The 23,948-nt window shown below is 42.0% G+C and overlaps 1 protein-coding gene across 2 annotated transcripts in view; it reads right to left on the reverse strand.

The window, feature by feature from the left end:
* SOS2 (SOS Ras/Rho guanine nucleotide exchange factor 2) overlaps nt 1–21,745 on the reverse strand; it is a 292,583-nt gene extending 270,838 nt beyond the window's left edge. The window contains exon 1 of one of the 2 annotated variants that reach the window (XM_033951288.1): nt 21,070–21,745. In XM_033951288.1, coding sequence (XP_033807179.1) covers nt 21,070–21,103 — 34 coding nt within the window. In that variant the 5' untranslated portion in view covers nt 21,104–21,745. The remainder of the gene's footprint in view (nt 1–21,069) is intronic. The other variant, XM_033951289.1, reaches the window with a different exon arrangement.
* Between the last annotated feature and the right edge of the window lie 2,203 nt (nt 21,746–23,948).

The raw sequence follows: 23,948 nt of genomic DNA on the forward strand, positions 1-23,948 counted from the left end.
AAATTGAAAACTGAGAAAACAATAAAAACAAAACAAATCTAAAGCTATTTAATTTCTTGCATTTCCTAATTAGAAAGTAGTTTCAGGGTATCATCACATCCCAAAATAGCTGACTAGAAAGCAGCTGTCCAAAAAGGGCAGAAGGAAGTTTACCATAGTACTGTTTCCTGATCTGTGCAATTTGGGGTTGGAAGGCAACTTTCTACACATCCTCCCAAGAACAAAAGTGCAATGTGCAATTATAAAGCAGAGATAGAAAGCAATATTGTAAAACAAAACAGCAAACCCCTAAACAATACTTAGGAAGAGCATATATCCCAAAAAAGACTCGCAAGTCAATGTATACCAGAGTATTATACACCGTCAGAAACAACACAGCTTAGTTTTATATCTAAGTCTAGAGAACAGTGCTATTTCCACAAGGTGTGGACACACTGCTATCAGCCCAGCCTTGTCAGCATTTTCTGTTGGCTTAACCAATGTCAGTAAAGGCCTATGGGAAATTATATCAATCATATCTGAGCTTGCTGATGTCAGTGTAGACAGCAGGCCTCAGAATGCCTTAAATTACTGGACATCTAAATCAGCGGTCTCAAACTCACGGCCCCCCAGATGCTATTTTGCGGCCTGCAATCTTGTACCCAATCTCGCACTCTGGGCAGGAAAAGAGGCACTGGCGTCAGCTGACTTGCAACTTCCTGCTGACGTCACATATGCCGGGACTCCTGCCTTCACGTATCCGGTATACACGACAGCAGGAAGGCAGGAGTCCCGGCATACATGACGGCTGCAGGAAGTTGCAAGTCAGCTGATGCCGGCACCAGTGTGCGAGATCGCATACAAGACTGCGGCTGCAAAATATAGGTATTGCTGGACAGGGGAGGAAGGAAGGGAGCAGGGGTACTGCTGGACAAGGGGAGCAGGGAAGGGAGAGGGGTACTGCTGGACAAGGGGAAGGTAAAAGAAAGAGAGAAGAAGTGCTGCTGGACTTGGCAGAAAGGGAGGGAAAGGAAAGGTGCTATACACTGGAGGGGAGGGTGAGATGGTAAATGGGGAGACAGCATGTTGGGTTGAGGGGTGGGAAGGAGGGATACCACTAAGGGAAAAGGCAAGGACAGAGAGAAAAAGCATGCAGGAAGCAAAAAGTGTTGGACTCATGGAGAGGGCAAGATGGATGGGGAGGACAGAAAGGAGGGAAGGAGAAATGTTACACTGGAGAAGGGGGAGAGGGCACAGAGTGAAAAGTTGGACTCATGGAGGGAGAGAGAGAGAGAGAGAGAGAGAGAGAGAGAGAGATGTTGTTTAATTGAGGGAAGGAGGACCAGAAGAGAAGCATGCAGAAGGAAGAGAGAAAAAAATGTTGGACTGATGGAAAGGAGGGAGAAATGTTGGACTGGAAGGGGGGCCAGAAAGGAGGAAGGGAAGGGAGATGGACTGCTGGGGGCAGAAAGGAGGAAGAGAAAGAGAATTGTTACACTGGTGGGAAAGGAGAGAAGAAGAGAGATGTCAGACCATTGAAATAGGGAGGGAAGGAGAGAGAGATAGGAAGGGAAGGGAAGACATGGAAACATAGATTTTGAGAAGAAAGCAGAAAAATGGAAAAATTTAATGTGAAGTTAATGCCAAAGATGGATGCAATGATGAAAAATAAAGACTGACTGCATTGGTAATAAATATCAGCGGTAAGAGGGCTGATGACAACTTAGAAAAACGCTCAGAAAAAGTGAAACTCTGAGGGGGGTGAATACCTCCCCTTGGGCAAGAGTTTACAATCCAATCATTGCATTTGCTGTTTGAAGCATCACTCTCTGACCGCTGGTAAAGCTTAATCAATTCAATAATTTTAGTTGACAAAATTTTGTTCAAAAATCTATCATACACGAACTCTCTTGCTCTTTAAACGATACTGTACACTTATCTGTACAAGCTTGTAAGGATTATGGTAGTAAGGGCTCTAGGGGTCTCAACGTGGCCCCGTTTCGATAATCTTCTTCAGGAGACCCGATACTGCACACTCTGAGACCTTGTGCTAATCGTATCTTTGCAACAAGAGATGATCTAAAATTACAACAGACATTTATCAATCACAGCGCACAAAATATACTTGCAGTGCGCTGTAAAAACTTATACTTGTTTGTAGCAAACATGAAGGTGAGAAGCGCTGTGTATGGACAAATAAAACATGAAAGCAGAAAATTATCCACATACCGTTTGCCAAATTTAGAAAGTCCAAACGACGGAGACCGCTTCACTCCTCACTGGTTTTATACTACTGTGAGGAGGAGGGGTGACCTCCGACGGAACGTGATGACGTCACTGAACTGCTGACGTCAAAGGTTACTGTAATGATTATGGTGCAATCACTGTAAATAAAGTTCATTTGAAAAAACACCAAAATGTCCAAACTACTGGCCAGATTCACTAAAAAGGCTGAAATCATAGCAAAGCTGGAATCAAAAGCTGAAATCATAAAAAAGCCACCCACTCAATCTCGTTATTAAGTCCATTGGGATGAAGTGTGTTCAACTCGAAAATCCATTTCTGTTCCTTCTGCCAGAGGAGTTTAGGTATATTACCCCCTCTGACAGAATGTACTGTGTCTAACACAGAAAATTTTAAACCAGAGATGTCATGACGCTGTTGCATCCAATGCTGTACAAGGGGGGCTTCTTGTATGCCTGAGTTTATTCTACTTATATGTTCACCTATTCTAGTCTTGACACTCCGCACTGTGCAACCCACGTAACATAAGCCACAAGGGCATTGTACTATGTACACGACTTGTTTCGTGTTGCAATCTGAGACAAAAGAAATTGGTCTTCTTTTGATGTTGAGACTCATATCCTGTAAAGGAACACTATACTGGCACATTTTGCAGTGACCACACGGATTATGCCCACTCGTGGCGGTGGGGGTGTTCCGTTGACAGCATAAAAACTGGGAACGAACCAGCCTTTGCTTCAAGTTTTGATTTCTGGAAAACGCAAACCGAGGGGGCTCCTGAAACTCCGAATGGTACTGCATCACATGCCAATGTTGTTTGATAGTGCGTTTGATGTGGAATGCCAGGTGAGAGTAGGGTAACACACATACTAGAGGTTGGTCTTCCCTTCTAGGATGTGGTTCTAACAGTAAGGTACGATTGGCATACAAGCCCCTCTTATATGCTTTCTTAATTACAGTGCCAGGATACCCTTTTTCTTCAAATCTAGTTTTCATGGTTTCTGCCTTAGAGATGTAATCCTGTGTAGAAGTACACAATCTCCGGAGTCTCAGAAATTGTCCGGCAGGGATATTGTCCCTTAGATGTTTTGGGTGAAAACTGTCATATTGAAGTAAATTATTACGATCAGTGGGTTTTCGGTAGATGCTCGTTTGAAAACTCCCATCAATCAACCGGATATTGATATCCAAAAAAGGCACTTGGTGGTAGTCTTTCGTCAGCGTGAAATGCAAGTTAACATCACAACTGTTTAACCAGGCTAAAAAATGGTCCAACTCGTCTGCTGTGCCTGTCCATATACCAAAGATGTCATCTATGTATCTTTTCCAGAAAACCAGATGTTGCCAATGTATGGATGGATACAGAAAAACTTTCTCAAATTTAGCTACGTAAAGGCAAGCTACAGAAGGAGCCACTTTGGCTCCCATGGCGGTGCCTTTAATTTGTTTGTAAAACACCTCTCCAAACTGAAAATAATTACAGCCTAGTACTATAGAAGCCAACTCCAACAAAAATTTGGTCTTACTTCCAGAAATATCCATCCTCTGCAATTCTTCCTTGATGACATCAATGGCATCGCTTTGTGGTATATTTGTGTACAGCGCAGTGATATCTAGGGTAAACAATATGGCACCATGTGGAATGTTGGTGAACTGAGCCAAAAATTGTATCATACTAGCAGAATCCAGAACATATGAAGGTGCTAGGGGGACTCGTCCATTCAGGTAGGAATCCAGCATAGATGATAAAGGTTCCAATATTGATCCTATACCTGAGACTATTGGTCTACCTGGGGGGTTATTGAGTGACTTGTGAATCTTTGGAACAAAGTAAATGACTGGAATTTTAGGGTACTTGCAATGTAAAAACCTATATTCCTTCTCAGTGATAACTCCCCTTTCTACCCCCTGTACCAAGATATTTGAAATGACATCTTGTATGTCTTCTACTGGATCATGATGAAGGACCTCATAGTATGTAGTATCAGATAATTGGCGATGGGCTTCTGCCACATACTGTTCAGTATCTAAAATAACTATACCTCCTCCCTTGTCAGCGGGTCTTATGATAATGCTATCATCTCCAGCTAAGGTGTTTAAAGCTTTTTGCTGTAAACGCGACAAGTTAAAACGGAGGGGAGACTGCTGATGTTCTAGATGGGCAATGTCCTTCAATATAAGATTCTCAAACGTTTGAATGTGAGGATCCACGGTGCCAGGAGGGCACCATGTAGACTTCAAATATAACTTTGCTTGTACTGGAAGTTCTGGATCTGCCATGTTATCATCATGACTAACTGTCTCTTTGTTGTGAAAAAAATTTTTAAGTTTACATTTCCTAATAAATTTGAACACAGCTATTCTGGTGTCCACAGGTTGATAAGTGTGAGATGGTACAAAAGAAAGCCCTTTGTTCAACACAGAAGTTTCTACTGCAGTAAGATTTCTGTGAGATAAATTGAAAATGCTCGATGTTAAGGAGGATTCCTGGATTGTTTTGCTCTGGTGGACCTTTTTACGCTGGGTTTTGGCCCCCCTTGAAAATGGACATTAGGGCCTCCTGCTGAGGTTTTTTGTCTTTTATCATCTTCAGATGAGTCGGATGACGTTTGAGTGTAGGTGGGGTGTTTTGTACTGCGCCTGGTGGATCGGGATTTGTCCATCCACGCATAGACAAACCCCTTTGTATAATCCAACTCGTCTCGACGTAGTTTTTTGATCTTGTTCTTCCTGAGATCTTCCCTGAACCCTTCTATTTTGGTATTGAACTCCTGTAAAGACTTACTATAATCCTCAACTGCTGAACCACCTTCTAATCCCTCTTTAGCTGTTTGAAACTCAGCAGTATATGTTTGTAATTCACTTTTAGTGGTTTCTATAACTAGGAGCATTAGATCTAAGGAGCACTTGTTTAAAATGGCGTTCCATTTGTCTAAAAAATTGACATTATCCAAAAATAGTCTAGGTTCAGTGCGCATACGCAACCCCCGCGGAATTCTTTTTAAACGGCAGTATTCTGCCAAAGTGGCTGCGTGTAGTTCCGCCCTCACCATACGCTTCTGTAACATCTCTAAATGATCCCAATCTGATGGAATGGATATGTTATCCCCAGTGGTGAATAGTTGGAAAGAGGACAGTAGTTCATTTGCTTGCTGTTCATTATATGAGTGCGCTTCCCACCCCATAGTCGCCATGACAAACCCTGTAGTTTAGGTACAACTACGTTAAAGAAAAAATACAGGGACTAATATATAAAGGTCCAAAGGTACAATTTTACATAAGGTAAAACTCTTTATAGTTTATAAATCTTTCCTTTAACTGTTAAAGGAAAGATTTATAAACTATAAAGAGTTTTACCTCATGTAAAATTGTCATTTCTCTAATAAGACATTAACTATTTTTTCTGCAGCCCTCACAGTTTAACATCTTTCCTTTCTCAGAATTGACACATTTCAATCACTATATTGAAAATAAAATCATTTTCCCTACCTTTGTTATCTGGTGACTTTATTTTTCTGTGCTTTTAACTATGTTTCCAGGGCCGCCTTGTCCATTGACTGTTTTTCTCTCCATCTTCACTTTCTGCCTTGCATCCATCTTTGTTAAAGAAAAAATACAGGGACTAATATATAAAGGTCCAAGTCAGTAAAGATGATTATGATGAAAAATAAAGACTGACTGCATTGGTAATAAATATCAGCGGTAAGAGGGCTGATGACAACTTAGAAAAACGCTCAGAAAAAGTGAAACTCTGAGGGGGGTGAATACCTCCCCTTGGGCAAGAGTTTACAATCCAATCATTGCATTTGCTGTTTGAAGCATCACTCTCTGACCGCTGGTAAAGCTTAATCAATTCAATAATTTTAGTTGACAAAATTTTGTTCAAAAATCTATCATACACGAACTCTCTTGCTCTTTAAACGATACTGTACACTTATCTGTACAAGCTTGTAAGGATTATGGTAGTAAGGGCTCTAGGGGTCTCAACGTGGCCCCGTTTCGATAATCTTCTTCAGGAGACCCGATACTGCACACTCTGAGACCTTGTGCTAATCGTATCTTTGCAACAAGAGATGATCTAAAATTACAACAGACATTTATCAATCACAGCGCACAAAATATACTTGCAGTGCGCTGTAAAAACTTATACTTGTTTGTAGCAAACATGAAGGTGAGAAGCGCTGTGTATGGACAAATAAAACATGAAAGCAGAAAATTATCCACATACCGTTTGCCAAATTTAGAAAGTCCAAACGACGGAGACCGCTTCACTCCTCACTGGTTTTATACTACTGTGAGGAGGAGGGGTGACCTCCGACGGAACGTGATGACGTCACTGAACTGCTGACGTCAAAGGTTACTGTAATGATTATGGTGCAATCACTGTAAATAAAGTTCATTTGAAAAAACACCAAAATGTCCAAACTACTGGCCAGATTCACTAAAAAGGCTGAAATCATAGCAAAGCTGGAATCAAAAGCTGAAATCATAAAAAAGCCACCCACTCAATCTCGTTATTAAGTCCATTGGGATGAAGTGTGTTCAACTCGAAAATCCATTTCTGTTCCTTCTGCCAGAGGAGTTTAGGTATATTACCCCCTCTGACAGAATGTACTGTGTCTAACACAGAAAATTTTAAACCAGAGATGTCATGACGCTGTTGCATCCAATGCTGTACAAGGGGGGCTTCTTGTATGCCTGAGTTTATTCTACTTATATGTTCACCTATTCTAGTCTTGACACTCCGCACTGTGCAACCCACGTAACATAAGCCACAAGGGCATTGTACTATGTACACGACTTGTTTCGTGTTGCAATCTGAGACAAAAGAAATTGGTCTTCTTTTGATGTTGAGACTCATATCCTGTAAAGGAACACTATACTGGCACATTTTGCAGTGACCACACGGATTATGCCCACTCGTGGCGGTGGGGGTGTTCCGTTGACAGCATAAAAACTGGGAACGAACCAGCCTTTGCTTCAAGTTTTGATTTCTGGAAAACGCAAACCGAGGGGGCTCCTGAAACTCCGAATGGTACTGCATCACATGCCAATGTTGTTTGATAGTGCGTTTGATGTGGAATGCCAGGTGAGAGTAGGGTAACACACATACTAGAGGTTGGTCTTCCCTTCTAGGATGTGGTTCTAACAGTAAGGTACGATTGGCATACAAGCCCCTCTTATATGCTTTCTTAATTACAGTGCCAGGATACCCTTTTTCTTCAAATCTAGTTTTCATGGTTTCTGCCTTAGAGATGTAATCCTGTGTAGAAGTACACAATCTCCGGAGTCTCAGAAATTGTCCGGCAGGGATATTGTCCCTTAGATGTTTTGGGTGAAAACTGTCATATTGAAGTAAATTATTACGATCAGTGGGTTTTCGGTAGATGCTCGTTTGAAAACTCCCATCAATCAACCGGATATTGATATCCAAAAAAGGCACTTGGTGGTAGTCTTTCGTCAGCGTGAAATGCAAGTTAACATCACAACTGTTTAACCAGGCTAAAAAATGGTCCAACTCGTCTGCTGTGCCTGTCCATATACCAAAGATGTCATCTATGTATCTTTTCCAGAAAACCAGATGTTGCCAATGTATGGATGGATACAGAAAAACTTTCTCAAATTTAGCTACGTAAAGGCAAGCTACAGAAGGAGCCACTTTGGCTCCCATGGCGGTGCCTTTAATTTGTTTGTAAAACACCTCTCCAAACTGAAAATAATTACAGCCTAGTACTATAGAAGCCAACTCCAACAAAAATTTGGTCTTACTTCCAGAAATATCCATCCTCTGCAATTCTTCCTTGATGACATCAATGGCATCGCTTTGTGGTATATTTGTGTACAGCGCAGTGATATCTAGGGTAAACAATATGGCACCATGTGGAATGTTGGTGAACTGAGCCAAAAATTGTATCATACTAGCAGAATCCAGAACATATGAAGGTGCTAGGGGGACTCGTCCATTCAGGTAGGAATCCAGCATAGATGATAAAGGTTCCAATATTGATCCTATACCTGAGACTATTGGTCTACCTGGGGGGTTATTGAGTGACTTGTGAATCTTTGGAACAAAGTAAATGACTGGAATTTTAGGGTACTTGCAATGTAAAAACCTATATTCCTTCTCAGTGATAACTCCCCTTTCTACCCCCTGTACCAAGATATTTGAAATGACATCTTGTATGTCTTCTACTGGATCATGATGAAGGACCTCATAGTATGTAGTATCAGATAATTGGCGATGGGCTTCTGCCACATACTGTTCAGTATCTAAAATAACTATACCTCCTCCCTTGTCAGCGGGTCTTATGATAATGCTATCATCTCCAGCTAAGGTGTTTAAAGCTTTTTGCTGTAAACGCGACAAGTTAAAACGGAGGGGAGACTGCTGATGTTCTAGATGGGCAATGTCCTTCAATATAAGATTCTCAAACGTTTGAATGTGAGGATCCACGGTGCCAGGAGGGCACCATGTAGACTTCAAATATAACTTTGCTTGTACTGGAAGTTCTGGATCTGCCATGTTATCATCATGACTAACTGTCTCTTTGTTGTGAAAAAAATTTTTAAGTTTACATTTCCTAATAAATTTGAACACAGCTATTCTGGTGTCCACAGGTTGATAAGTGTGAGATGGTACAAAAGAAAGCCCTTTGTTCAACACAGAAGTTTCTACTGCAGTAAGATTTCTGTGAGATAAATTGAAAATGCTCGATGTTAAGGAGGATTCCTGGATTGTTTTGCTCTGGTGGACCTTTTTACGCTGGGTTTTGGCCCCCCTTGAAAATGGACATTAGGGCCTCCTGCTGAGGTTTTTTGTCTTTTATCATCTTCAGATGAGTCGGATGACGTTTGAGTGTAGGTGGGGTGTTTTGTACTGCGCCTGGTGGATCGGGATTTGTCCATCCACGCATAGACAAACCCCTTTGTATAATCCAACTCGTCTCGACGTAGTTTTTTGATCTTGTTTTTCCTGAGATCTTCCCTGAACCCTTCTATTTTGGTATTGAACTCCTGTAAAGACTTACTATAATCCTCAACTGCTGAACCACCTTCTAATCCCTCTTTAGCTGTTTGAAACTCAGCAGTATATGTTTGTAATTCACTTTTAGTGGTTTCTATAACTAGGAGCATTAGATCTAAGGAGCACTTGTTTAAAATGGCGTTCCATTTGTCTAAAAAATTGACATTATCCAAAAATAGTCTAGGTTCAGTGCGCATACGCAACCCCCGCGGAATTCTTTTTAAACGGCAGTATTCTGCCAAAGTGGCTGCGTGTAGTTCCGCCCTCACCATACGCTTCTGTAACATCTCTAAATGATCCCAATCTGATGGAATGGATATGTTATCCCCAGTGGTGAATAGTTGGAAAGAGGACAGTAGTTCATTTGCTTGCTGTTCATTATATGAGTGCGCTTCCCACCCCATAGTCGCCATGACAAACCCTGTAGTTTAGGTACAACTACGTTAAAGAAAAAATACAGGGACTAATATATAAAGGTCCAAGTCAGTAAAGATGATTATGATGAAAAATAAAGACTGACTGCATTGGTAATAAATATCAGCGGTAAGAGGGCTGATGACAACTTAGAAAAACGCTCAGAAAAAGTGAAACTCTGAGGGGGGTGAATACCTCCCCTTGGGCAAGAGTTTACAATCCAATCATTGCATTTGCTGTTTGAAGCATCACTCTCTGACCGCTGGTAAAGCTTAATCAATTCAATAATTTTAGTTGACAAAATTTTGTTCAAAAATCTATCATACACGAACTCTCTTGCTCTTTAAACGATACTGTACACTTATCTGTACAAGCTTGTAAGGATTATGGTAGTAAGGGCTCTAGGGGTCTCAACGTGGCCCCGTTTCGATAATCTTCTTCAGGAGACCCGATACTGCACACTCTGAGACCTTGTGCTAATCGTATCTTTGCAACAAGAGATGATCTAAAATTACAACAGACATTTATCAATCACAGCGCACAAAATATACTTGCAGTGCGCTGTAAAAACTTATACTTGTTTGTAGCAAACATGAAGGTGAGAAGCGCTGTGTATGGACAAATAAAACATGAAAGCAGAAAATTATCCACATACCGTTTGCCAAATTTAGAAAGTCCAAACGACGGAGACCGCTTCACTCCTCACTGGTTTTATACTACTGTGAGGAGGAGGGGTGACCTCCGACGGAACGTGATGACGTCACTGAACTGCTGACGTCAAAGGTTACTGTAATGATTATGGTGCAATCACTGTAAATAAAGTTCATTTGAAAAAACACCAAAATGTCCAAACTACTGGCCAGATTCACTAAAAAGGCTGAAATCATAGCAAAGCTGGAATCAAAAGCTGAAATCATAAAAAAGCCACCCACTCAATCTCGTTATTAAGTCCATTGGGATGAAGTGTGTTCAACTCGAAAATCCATTTCTGTTCCTTCTGCCAGAGGAGTTTAGGTATATTACCCCCTCTGACAGAATGTACTGTGTCTAACACAGAAAATTTTAAACCAGAGATGTCATGACGCTGTTGCATCCAATGCTGTACAAGGGGGGCTTCTTGTATGCCTGAGTTTATTCTACTTATATGTTCACCTATTCTAGTCTTGACACTCCGCACTGTGCAACCCACGTAACATAAGCCACAAGGGCATTGTACTATGTACACGACTTGTTTCGTGTTGCAATCTGAGACAAAAGAAATTGGTCTTCTTTTGATGTTGAGACTCATATCCTGTAAAGGAACACTATACTGGCACATTTTGCAGTGACCACACGGATTATGCCCACTCGTGGCGGTGGGGGTGTTCCGTTGACAGCATAAAAACTGGGAACGAACCAGCCTTTGCTTCAAGTTTTGATTTCTGGAAAACGCAAACCGAGGGGGCTCCTGAAACTCCGAATGGTACTGCATCACATGCCAATGTTGTTTGATAGTGCGTTTGATGTGGAATGCCAGGTGAGAGTAGGGTAACACACATACTAGAGGTTGGTCTTCCCTTCTAGGATGTGGTTCTAACAGTAAGGTACGATTGGCATACAAGCCCCTCTTATATGCTTTCTTAATTACAGTGCCAGGATACCCTTTTTCTTCAAATCTAGTTTTCATGGTTTCTGCCTTAGAGATGTAATCCTGTGTAGAAGTACACAATCTCCGGAGTCTCAGAAATTGTCCGGCAGGGATATTGTCCCTTAGATGTTTTGGGTGAAAACTGTCATATTGAAGTAAATTATTACGATCAGTGGGTTTTCGGTAGATGCTCGTTTGAAAACTCCCATCAATCAACCGGATATTGATATCCAAAAAAGGCACTTGGTGGTAGTCTTTCGTCAGCGTGAAATGCAAGTTAACATCACAACTGTTTAACCAGGCTAAAAAATGGTCCAACTCGTCTGCTGTGCCTGTCCATATACCAAAGATGTCATCTATGTATCTTTTCCAGAAAACCAGATGTTGCCAATGTATGGATGGATACAGAAAAACTTTCTCAAATTTAGCTACGTAAAGGCAAGCTACAGAAGGAGCCACTTTGGCTCCCATGGCGGTGCCTTTAATTTGTTTGTAAAACACCTCTCCAAACTGAAAATAATTACAGCCTAGTACTATAGAAGCCAACTCCAACAAAAATTTGGTCTTACTTCCAGAAATATCCATCCTCTGCAATTCTTCCTTGATGACATCAATGGCATCGCTTTGTGGTATATTTGTGTACAGCGCAGTGATATCTAGGGTAAACAATATGGCACCATGTGGAATGTTGGTGAACTGAGCCAAAAATTGTATCATACTAGCAGAATCCAGAACATATGAAGGTGCTAGGGGGACTCGTCCATTCAGGTAGGAATCCAGCATAGATGATAAAGGTAACCTTTATCATCTATGCTGGATTCCTACCTGAATGGACGAGTCCCCCTAGCACCTTCATATGTTCTGGATTCTGCTAGTATGATACAATTTTTGGCTCAGTTCACCAACATTCCACATGGTGCCATATTGTTTACCCTAGATATCACTGCGCTGTACACAAATATACCACAAAGCGATGCCATTGATGTCATCAAGGAAGAATTGCAGAGGATGGATATTTCTGGAAGTAAGACCAAATTTTTGTTGGAGTTGGCTTCTATAGTACTAGGCTGTAATTATTTTCAGTTTGGAGAGGTGTTTTACAAACAAATTAAAGGCACCGCCATGGGAGCCAAAGTGGCTCCTTCTGTAGCTTGCCTTTACGTAGCTAAATTTGAGAAAGTTTTTCTGTATCCATCCATACATTGGCAACATCTGGTTTTCTGGAAAAGATACATAGATGACATCTTTGGTATATGGACAGGCACAGCAGACGAGTTGGACCATTTTTTAGCCTGGTTAAACAGTTGTGATGTTAACTTGCATTTCACGCTGACGAAAGACTACCACCAAGTGCCTTTTTTGGATATCAATATCCGGTTGATTGATGGGAGTTTTCAAACGAGCATCTACCGAAAACCCACTGATCGTAATAATTTACTTCAATATGACAGTTTTCACCCAAAACATCTAAGGGACAATATCCCTGCCGGACAATTTCTGAGACTCCGGAGATTGTGTACTTCTACACAGGATTACATCTCTAAGGCAGAAACCATGAAAACTAGATTTGAAGAAAAAGGGTATCCTGGCACTGTAATTAAGAAAGCATATAAGAGGGGCTTGTATGCCAATCGTACCTTACTGTTAGAACCACATCCTAGAAGGGAAGACCAACCTCTAGTATGTGTGTTACCCTACTCTCACCTGGCATTCCACATCAAACGCACTATCAAACAACATTGGCATGTGATGCAGTACCATTCGGAGTTTCAGGAGCCCCCTCGGTTTGCGTTTTCCAGAAATCAAAACTTGAAGCAAAGGCTGGTTCGTTCCCAGTTTTTATGCTGTCAACGGAACACCCCCACCGCCACGAGTGGGCATAATCCGTGTGGTCACTGCAAAATGTGCCAGTATAGTGTTCCTTTACAGGATATGAGTCTCAACATCAAAAGAAGACCAATTTCTTTTGTCTCAGATTGCAACACGAAACAAGTCGTGTACATAGTACAATGCCCTTGTGGCTTATGTTACGTGGGTTGCACAGTGCGGAGTGTCAAGACTAGAATAGGTGAACATATAAGTAGAATAAACTCAGGCATACAAGAAGCCCCCCTTGTACAGCATTGGATGCAACAGCGTCATGACATCTCTGGTTTAAAATTTTCTGTGTTAGACACAGTACATTCTGTCAGAGGGGGTAATATACCTAAACTCCTCTGGCAGAAGGAACAGAAATGGATTTTCGAGTTGAACACACTTCATCCCAATGGACTTAATAACGAGATTGAGTGGGTGGCTTTTTTATGATTTCAGCTTTTGATTCCAGCTTTGCTATGATTTCAGCCTTTTTAGTGAATCTGGCCAGTAGTTTGGACATTTTGGTGTTTTTTCAAATGAACTTTATTTACAGTGATTGCACCATAATCATTACAGTAACCTTTGACGTCAGCAGTTCAGTGACGTCATCACGTTCCGTCGGAGGTCACCCCTCCTCCTCACAGTAGTATAAAACCAGTGAGGAGTGAAGCGGTCTCCGTCGTTTGGACTTTCTAAATTTGGCAAACGGTATGTGGATAATTTTCTGCTTTCATGTTTTATTTGTCCATACACAGCGCTTCTCACCTTCATGTTTGCTACAAACAAGTATAAGTTTTTACAGCGCACTGCAAGTATATTTTGTGCGCTGTGATTGATAAATGTCTGTTGTAATTTTAGATCATCTCTTGTTGCAAAGATACGATTAGCACAAGGTCTCAGAGTGTGCAGTATCGGGTCTCCTGAAGAAGATTATCGAAACGGGGCCACGTTGAGACCCCTAGAGCCCTTACTACCATAATCCTTACAAGCTTGTACAGATAAGTGTACAGTATCGTTTAAAGAGCAAGAGAGTTCGTGTATGATAGATTTTTGAACAAAATTTTGTCAACTAAAATTATTGAATTGATTAAGCTTTACCAGCGGTCAGAGAGTGATGCTTCAAACAGCAAATGCAATGATTGGATTGTAAACTCTTGCCCAAGGGGAGGTATTCACCCCCCTCAGAGTTTCACTTTTTCTGAGCGTTTTTCTAAGTTGTCATCAGCCCTCTTACCGCTGATATTTATTACCAATGCAGTCAGTCTTTATTTTTCATCATAATCATCTTTACTGACTTGGACCTTTATATATTAGTCCCTGTATTTTTTCTTTAACGTAGTTGTACCTAAACTACAGGGTTTGTCATGGCGACTATGGGGTGGGAAGCGCACTCATATAATGAACAGCAAGCAAATGAACTACTGTCCTCTTTCCAACTATTCACCACTGGGGATAACATATCCATTCCATCAGATTGGGATCATTTAGAGATGTTACAGAAGCGTATGGTGAGGGCGGAACTACACGCAGCCACTTTGGCAGAATACTGCCGTTTAAAAAGAATTCCGCGGGGGTTGCGTATGCGCACTGAACCTAGACTATTTTTGGATAATGTCAATTTTTTAGACAAATGGAACGCCATTTTAAACAAGTGCTCCTTAGATCTAATGCTCCTAGTTATAGAAACCACTAAAAGTGAATTACAAACATATACTGCTGAGTTTCAAACAGCTAAAGAGGGATTAGAAGGTGGTTCAGCAGTTGAGGATTATAGTAAGTCTTTACAGGAGTTCAATACCAAAATAGAAGGGTTCAGGGAAGATCTCAGGAAAAACAAGATCAAAAAACTACGTCGAGACGAGTTGGATTATACAAAGGGGTTTGTCTATGCGTGGATGGACAAATCCCGATCCACCAGGCGCAGTACAAAACACCCCACCTACACTCAAACGTCATCCGACTCATCTGAAGATGATAAAAGACAAAAAACCTCAGCAGGAGGCCCTAATGTCCATTTTCAAGGGGGGCCAAAACCCAGCGTAAAAAGGTCCACCAGAGCAAAACAATCCAGGAATCCTCCTTAACATCGAGCATTTTCAATTTATCTCACAGAAATCTTACTGCAGTAGAAACTTCTGTGTTGAACAAAGGGCTTTCTTTTGTACCATCTCACACTTATCAACCTGTGGACACCAGAATAGCTGTGTTCAAATTTATTAGGAAATGTAAACTTAAAAATTTTTTTCACAACAAAGAGACAGTTAGTCATGATGATAACATGGCAGATCCAGAACTTCCAGTACAAGCAAAGTTATATTTGAAGTCTACATGGTGCCCTCCTGGCACCGTGGATCCTCACATTCAAACGTTTGAGAATCTTATATTGAAGGACATTGCCCATCTAGAACATCAGCAGTCTCCCCTCCGTTTTAACTTGTCGCGTTTACAGCAAAAAGCTTTAAACACCTTAGCTGGAGATGATAGCATTATCATAAGACCCGCTGACAAGGGAGGAGGTATAGTTATTTTAGATACTGAACAGTATGTGGCAGAAGCCCATCGCCAATTATCTGATACTACATACTATGAGGTCCTTCATCATGATCCAGTAGAAGACATACAAGATGTCATTTCAAATATCTTGGTACAGGGGGTAGAAAGGGGAGTTATCACTGAGAAGGAATATAGGTTTTTACATTGCAAGTACCCTAAAATTCCAGTCATTTACTTTGTTCCAAAGATTCACAAGTCACTCAATAACCCCCCAGGTAGACCAATAGTCTCAGGTATAGGATCAATATTGGAACCTTTATCATCTATGCTGGATTCCTACCTGAATGGACGAGTCCCCCTAGCACCTTCATATGTTCTGGATTCTGCTAGTATGATACAATTTTTGGCTCAGTTCACCAACATTCCACATGGTGCCATATTGTTTACCCTAGATATCACTGCGCTGTACACAAATATACCACAAAGCGATGCCATTGATGTCATCAAGGAAGAATTGCAGAGGATGGATATTTCTGGAAGTAAGACCAAATTTTTGTTGGAGTTGGCTTCTATAGTACTAGGCTGTAATTATTTTCAGTTTGGAGAGGTGTTTTACAAACAAATTAAAGGCACCGCCATGGGAGCCAAAGTGGCTCCTTCTGTAGCTTGCCTTTACGTAGCTAAATTTGAGAAAGTTTTTCTGTATCCATCCATACATTGGCAACATCTGGTTTTCTGGAAAAGATACATAGATGACATCTTTGGTATATGGACAGGCACAGCAGACGAGTTGGACCATTTTTTAGCCTGGTTAAACAGTTGTGATGTTAACTTGCATTTCACGCTGACGAAAGACTACCACCAAGTGCCTTTTTTGGATATCAATATCCGGTTGATTGATGGGAGTTTTCAAACGAGCATCTACCGAAAACCCACTGATCGTAATAATTTACTTCAATATGACAGTTTTCACCCAAAACATCTAAGGGACAATATCCCTGCCGGACAATTTCTGAGACTCCGGAGATTGTGTACTTCTACACAGGATTACATCTCTAAGGCAGAAACCATGAAAACTAGATTTGAAGAAAAAGGGTATCCTGGCACTGTAATTAAGAAAGCATATAAGAGGGGCTTGTATGCCAATCGTACCTTACTGTTAGAACCACATCCTAGAAGGGAAGACCAACCTCTAGTATGTGTGTTACCCTACTCTCACCTGGCATTCCACATCAAACGCACTATCAAACAACATTGGCATGTGATGCAGTACCATTCGGAGTTTCAGGAGCCCCCTCGGTTTGCGTTTTCCAGAAATCAAAACTTGAAGCAAAGGCTGGTTCGTTCCCAGTTTTTATGCTGTCAACGGAACACCCCCACCGCCACGAGTGGGCATAATCCGTGTGGTCACTGCAAAATGTGCCAGTATAGTGTTCCTTTACAGGATATGAGTCTCAACATCAAAAGAAGACCAATTTCTTTTGTCTCAGATTGCAACACGAAACAAGTCGTGTACATAGTACAATGCCCTTGTGGCTTATGTTACGTGGGTTGCACAGTGCGGAGTGTCAAGACTAGAATAGGTGAACATATAAGTAGAATAAACTCAGGCATACAAGAAGCCCCCCTTGTACAGCATTGGATGCAACAGCGTCATGACATCTCTGGTTTAAAATTTTCTGTGTTAGACACAGTACATTCTGTCAGAGGGGGTAATATACCTAAACTCCTCTGGCAGAAGGAACAGAAATGGATTTTCGAGTTGAACACACTTCATCCCAATGGACTTAATAACGAGATTGAGTGGGTGGCTTTTTTATGATTTCAGCTTTTGATTCCAGCTTTGCTATGATTTCAGCCTTTTTAGTGAATCTGGCCAGTAGTTTGGACATTTTGGTGTTTTTTCAAATGAACTTTATTTACAGTGATTGCACCATAATCATTACAGTAACCTTTGACGTCAGCAGTTCAGTGACGTCATCACGTTCCGTCGGAGGTCACCCCTCCTCCTCACAGTAGTATAAAACCAGTGAGGAGTGAAGCGGTCTCCGTCGTTTGGACTTTCTAAATTTGGCAAACGGTATGTGGATAATTTTCTGCTTTCATGTTTTATTTGTCCATACACAGCGCTTCTCACCTTCATGTTTGCTACAAACAAGTATAAGTTTTTACAGCGCACTGCAAGTATATTTTGTGCGCTGTGATTGATAAATGTCTGTTGTAATTTTAGATCATCTCTTGTTGCAAAGATACGATTAGCACAAGGTCTCAGAGTGTGCAGTATCGGGTCTCCTGAAGAAGATTATCGAAACGGGGCCACGTTGAGACCCCTAGAGCCCTTACTACCATAATCCTTACAAGCTTGTACAGATAAGTGTACAGTATCGTTTAAAGAGCAAGAGAGTTCGTGTATGATAGATTTTTGAACAAAATTTTGTCAACTAAAATTATTGAATTGATTAAGCTTTACCAGCGGTCAGAGAGTGATGCTTCAAACAGCAAATGCAATGATTGGATTGTAAACTCTTGCCCAAGGGGAGGTATTCACCCCCCTCAGAGTTTCACTTTTTCTGAGCGTTTTTCTAAGTTGTCATCAGCCCTCTTACCGCTGATATTTATTACCAATGCAGTCAGTCTTTATTTTTCATCATAATCATCTTTACTGACTTGGACCTTTATATATTAGTCCCTGTATTTTTTCTTTAACAAAGATGGATGCAAGGCAGAAAGTGAAGATGGAGAGAAAAACAGTCAATGGACAAGGCGGCCCTGGAAACATAGTTAAAAGCACAGAAAAATAAAGTCACCAGATAACAAAGGTAGGGAAAATGATTTTATTTTCAATATAGTGATTGAAATGTGTCAATTCTGAGAAAGGAAAGATGTTAAACTGTGAGGGCTGCAGAAAAAATAGTTAATGTCTTATTAGAGAAATGACAATTTTACATGAGGTAAAACTCTTTATAGTTTATAAATCTTTCCTTTAACAGTTAAAGGAAAGATTTATAAACTATAAAGAGTTTTACCTTATGTAAAATTGTAATTTCTTTAATAAGACATTAACTATTTTTTCTGTGGCCCTTCAAGTACCTACAAATCCAAAATGTGGCCCTGCACATTTGAGTTTGAGACCACTGATCTAAATTATCAGTGCTTAAGAGAAACAAAAACACTGGCACAGCCCTGAGGTTCAACAGATGTGCTAAGGTCCGGTGCTTGGAGAAGAGAATGGCCCCAGCTGCATGTCCATCAAGAGCCATTGTCACAGAGATATTAGAAAATAGCAGTAACTCAAGTCTATGAAGGACAGTTTCTCTCTCTTTTCTTTTCCAGTCTTTTATGTGCCACACACCTCATTTACCATAGTTTCAATTTACAGAAAGATATGGATACTTAACCACAATAGATCCTATTCTGTAGCCAGCTTATAAAAGCCTCCTCTCTTTCCCTTGCTCTCCCTTTCTCTGGACCCTCTGGCTTCTTCCTCTCTTGCTGAATTCTCTCTTTCTGCCAATTCACACCTTCACTCCCATCATTCAGACACACATTCGTGCAGGTAAATAAACTGTCCTTTCTCTCACACACACAAGCAGTCTCTACTACAGAATGACACGGGGGGAAAAATTTGTCCCCACGAGCTCATCCCCGTCCCGTCCCCGTAAACCAGCTGATCCCATCCACACAAGCCTTGAATAGTTTTATACTGAACTTATTTTATTAAAGTATAAAAAGAAACAATATTCTGTACAATTGTCATTTTATAAATCAAAGTTCTGGCTGCTGAACTAGAGAAAGATATGTTCAGCTGCCAGGGCTTTGTTTATAAATGTTTATCAACAACTAATATACTACTTTATCCTAAAGCAAAAAAAGAAAGAAAATAAATATAATTTTTTTTCTACCTTTGTTGGCTGGTTTCTGCTTTCCTCATCTTCTCATTCAATTCTGCCTTCTCCTCATTCAAGTCTGCCTTCTCTCTCCCTTCCATCTCTCCCTTCATCCCCCACCCACCCCCATTGGTCTGGCACCCATCTTCTTCCCTCCCCTCTCTCCATAGTCTGACATATCTCTCTTCCCCATTTCCCTTCAGACTGTACAGTAAAGCTGTAGGTGTATAGTGAGCTCAGTCAGCATACCACCCATGTAACTTTACTATTATTTGATTATTCGCCTCATTCAAAATAAGTCTTGAGGCAAGTTACAATTTTAAAATAAGCTATTTTTCCCAGAACAAGCTTACGAAAAACTACTTTAAAATATCACTTTAAAATACAAGCTAAGTTTTCTTTTAAATGATTCCTAACAAACCAAGGGGATCTTTTACTAAAGGTTAGCAGCAAGTTATCTGTAACAGGACCCATGGGAATAAAATGAGTTCTGTGACAGATAACATGCACTAATCTTTAGTAAAAGGCCTCCCAACTATCTAAGCTCCAAGGGAACACTATTCCATAACTTGAGAGCATATTTAGTCATGTGGGTTCCCTTAATCTGCTTTATCTATACATACCCCCATTCATTTTCTAAGAACTGTAAATATGCTGAATGCAGCTGTCTAACCATAAGTCCTAAGATGTTCTTTCAAATAGGCCAGTGCATCCAAACTGTATTCCCTATCTTGGTTTTCAACAGGATTTGAAAGTCTGATAGGTTATTTTTCACATTCATTAACCCGCTGGAGCACAAAGCACTACCACTTCGAAATACTGTCTGCAACATCTTTTAAATAAAGTTGCAAAACAATTTGGCATCCTAAAGGGTAGCAAGTATCGTGTGGGGAACAAATCGTTTATTGAAATACAGTATTACTACTTTCCGATGAGGACCCTGAATAAGCCTACCGGTAGTTTTTTGTGGGTTTTTTTTTACTCCCATTAGAAAGAAAATAGTAATTACGCTTCAGATTTGCCCGCGGCATCTAGTTAAAATGTCATTCCGGGAAGTGCCTGCATGAGTTCATCTTATCCGTATAAAAAGCGAACCCGTGCATCAGTGAGGAAAATCGTGACCGCGAGTATAAAGAAAGTTGTCTACTCTTCTCTCCACGCATGCATCCAACAGTAAGAAGACTGTGTATCAAGTTCCCCACCGACCCCCTAGGCAGGAGCTACAGGAGAGGGAGTTACTTCAAGGCCCAAGTATTAGATTCCGTGGTTCAAGGAAGCGAATAACTGATCCGGGGTTTCCCATTTGCATCCCGACTGCCTCCTGTGCTTCCTGGGACTATAACTGGGATCATTTTACATCCATGGCCAAACCTGCTGCAGATCTCTTTCAGAAGGGGGAGGGGGAATCCCCTGAAGATTCTCCCGAGCAGTTGTCAGGCTGACCCTGCGATGCTGCAGACAGACACACATACCCCCTCGCAAGGTTCCTCTAACCCTCCTGGCTTCCTACGGCATAGAAATCAAGTGAGACAAAAGGCACCCACCTTCCGCAGAGCAGGTACAAAGAGACCCCGCCATCGCTGACTATTCTCCTCACTGAAGAACTCGTAAGTCGGTGGCTGGGGCTGCATGGTCCCGGTTCGCCCCACCGCATCGGCGCCCCTCCTCCTCCTCCTCCTCCCCCCTCAGCAGCAAAGTCTACCGAGAGCGAGCATCGGGCCGCCGCCGGCCTGCAAATCTTTCCCGGCGGGACCGTAGGGCCGCTGGCTCGCGCTTATTCTCTGACAGTTTCTTTTTCGCTTTTCCAGGCGTCGTAACCCCGAAGCGCTTTCTTTCCACCTTTCAGTCCATGACGGCGCAGGAATCGCGTCCCTTCCTCCAAAACCTCGACAAAAGGCGCAGGGGCTGAGGCGAGTCTCGCTTTGTTTCGTCCGCAGCACGGCGGCACACAGACGCACGTCATTCGTGCCCGGTGTTCCGGAGCCCGAAGAGCGAAGGTTGCTGTGCCGAACACAACGGCCCCTAGTGCAACTTTGGCGGCGGCAGCGCTGTGGGGCCGGAGATACACGGGCAACGCGCTGCCTTCGCTCGCTGCATACTACGGCCTACGGACTCCCAAGGCTCATGCCTTCATTTTCCCCCCACCCCCTCCGCCGTCCCGGTCTCCGCGTGCGCGCACCCAACCGCTCGCCACAAATCTCCGTCGTTCACTCGTATTCCTCCAATCGCGGTTAAGGCAGTGGCGTGCGCGCGCACGGCCCAGGAGCCGGTCGCACTTGAGACGAGAAAGAGCGCGCAAGTGGCGCGAGCCGGCTGCTGCAGCTCCGCACGCCTTGCTTTTGCCAGAGTCGCGACTTGTGGTTAATATACCAAAAGGCTAATTTGACGGTACACTTGGTCAGTTGTGAATAGCGACTGAAACAGTAAATTGTCTATGTATATTTACATTTCCTTTAGTTACTTTTCAGTCAGAATAATATTCCACCGTTTTTCCATTCCAATATAGGTTCTCGGAAAATAAGAACCAACCTTTCAAAATATCTCTCTGAACACAGTGAAGAAAGTTTGCTCGACGTTTAGAGCACACTCACTTAAGTGTACCCTACAGAGTTGGCATCCTTTGCGACGAACCCAAGGATTCCCCTGTCCACAATTTTGAGGGGGGGTTACCCCCCTCATTCTCTTTGGACATCCTCTAACCTTGGCCTTTTACAGTTCAGCTATTTGTATTGGTTTTAATACCAACAAAAAGCATAGAAACATAGAAGATGATGGCAGAAAAGGGCTACAGCCCATCAAGTCTGCCCACTCTGCTTACCCACCCCCTGTCTATGCCCTAATGACCCAATTTCCTTATCTTGACCCTCGTAGGGATCCCACATGGGTATCCCATTTGTTCTTAAAGTCTGGCACGCTGTCTGCCTCGTTCATCTGCACTGGAAGCTTGTTACAATGATCAACCACTCTCTCTGTGAAAAAATACTTTCTGGTGTCGCCATGAAATTTTCCGCCCCTGAGTTTGAGCGGGTGCCCTCTTGTGGCCGAGGGTCCCTTGAGAAAGAAAATATCATCTTCCACTTCGACACGTCCCGTGAGATACTTAAATGTTTAAATCATGTCTCCCCTCTCCCTACTTTCCTCGAGAGTGTAGAGCTGCAATTTGTTCAGTCTCTCTTCGTACGAGAGACCCTTGAGCCCCGAGATCATCCTGGTGGCCGTCCACTGAACCGATTCAATTCTGCGCACATCTTTACTGTAATGTGATCTCCAGAATTGCACACAGTACTCCAGATGAGGTCTCACCATGGCCCTGTATAACGGCATTATGAATAACAATACCAACCATTAATAAAGCACAGACGTAAACAATGCTACATCATGCACAACCACACACTGTTCTTAATGTGGCCATGCATCATTCCTGAACCTGCTACAGGAGAAGTGTAGGAGTCTATGCCACTGGAAAGACTGCTCAGTGAAATTAAATGAAGCCACAACCACGTTCTTAAGTATGAGTCATAATTAAGTCGAGCATCTGTAACTCAGAGACTGCCTGTATTTAAAAAATACAAGCCTGTATTAATAATTAAGCAATTAACACCACCCCACCACTACCCCTTTTATGAAGTCACATTAGGTTTTTTTGTATATCGTAAGCTGCAGCGGTAAAAGCTCCAAGACTCATAAGAACATAAGAAATGCCTTCTCCGGATCAGACCTAGGTCCATATAGTCCGGCGATCCGCACAAGCGGAGGCCCATTTAGGTACTCCTTTATGGAGACCCGGTTTTCCCGTAACCCTCAATATGATTAGCAAGAAGGTATGCATCCAACTTGCGTTTGAAACCCAGAACAGTAGTCTCCATCACAGCCTCTTCCGGGAGAGCATTCCAAGTGCCCACCACTCGTTGTACGAAACAGAACTTTCCGATGTTAGTCCTGAACCTGCTGCCGCTCAGTTTCAGGCTATGACCTCTTGTCCGTGTCACATCTGAAAATATTAGTAATGAGGGTTCCTGGTCTATTTTGTCAAATCCTTTTAATATTTTAAAAGTCTCTATCATATCTCCTCGCAGTCTTCTCTTCTCGAGGGTGAACAGTCCCAGTTTCTTGAGGCGTTCTCTGTAGCTCAAATTCTCCATACCTTTGACTAGTTTCGTGGCTCGCCTCTGCACCCTCTCCAGCAGAGTTATATCCTTCTTAAGGTATGGAGACCAGTGTTGGACACAGTATTCTAAGTGTGGTCTAACCATAGCTCTATAAAGTGGCATTATAACTTCTTCCGATCTACTCATGATCCCCTTCTTAATCATACCCAACATCCTGTTTGCTTTTTTCGCCGCCACCGCACATTGGGCCGAAGGTTTCAGGGTTCTATCAATCATTACCCCCAGATCCTTTTCTTGTTCGCATTTGGTTAAAG

Source organism: Geotrypetes seraphini, chromosome 7 (assembly GCF_902459505.1).
Source record: "Geotrypetes seraphini chromosome 7, aGeoSer1.1, whole genome shotgun sequence".
Lineage (NCBI taxonomy): Eukaryota > Metazoa > Chordata > Amphibia > Gymnophiona > Dermophiidae > Geotrypetes > Geotrypetes seraphini.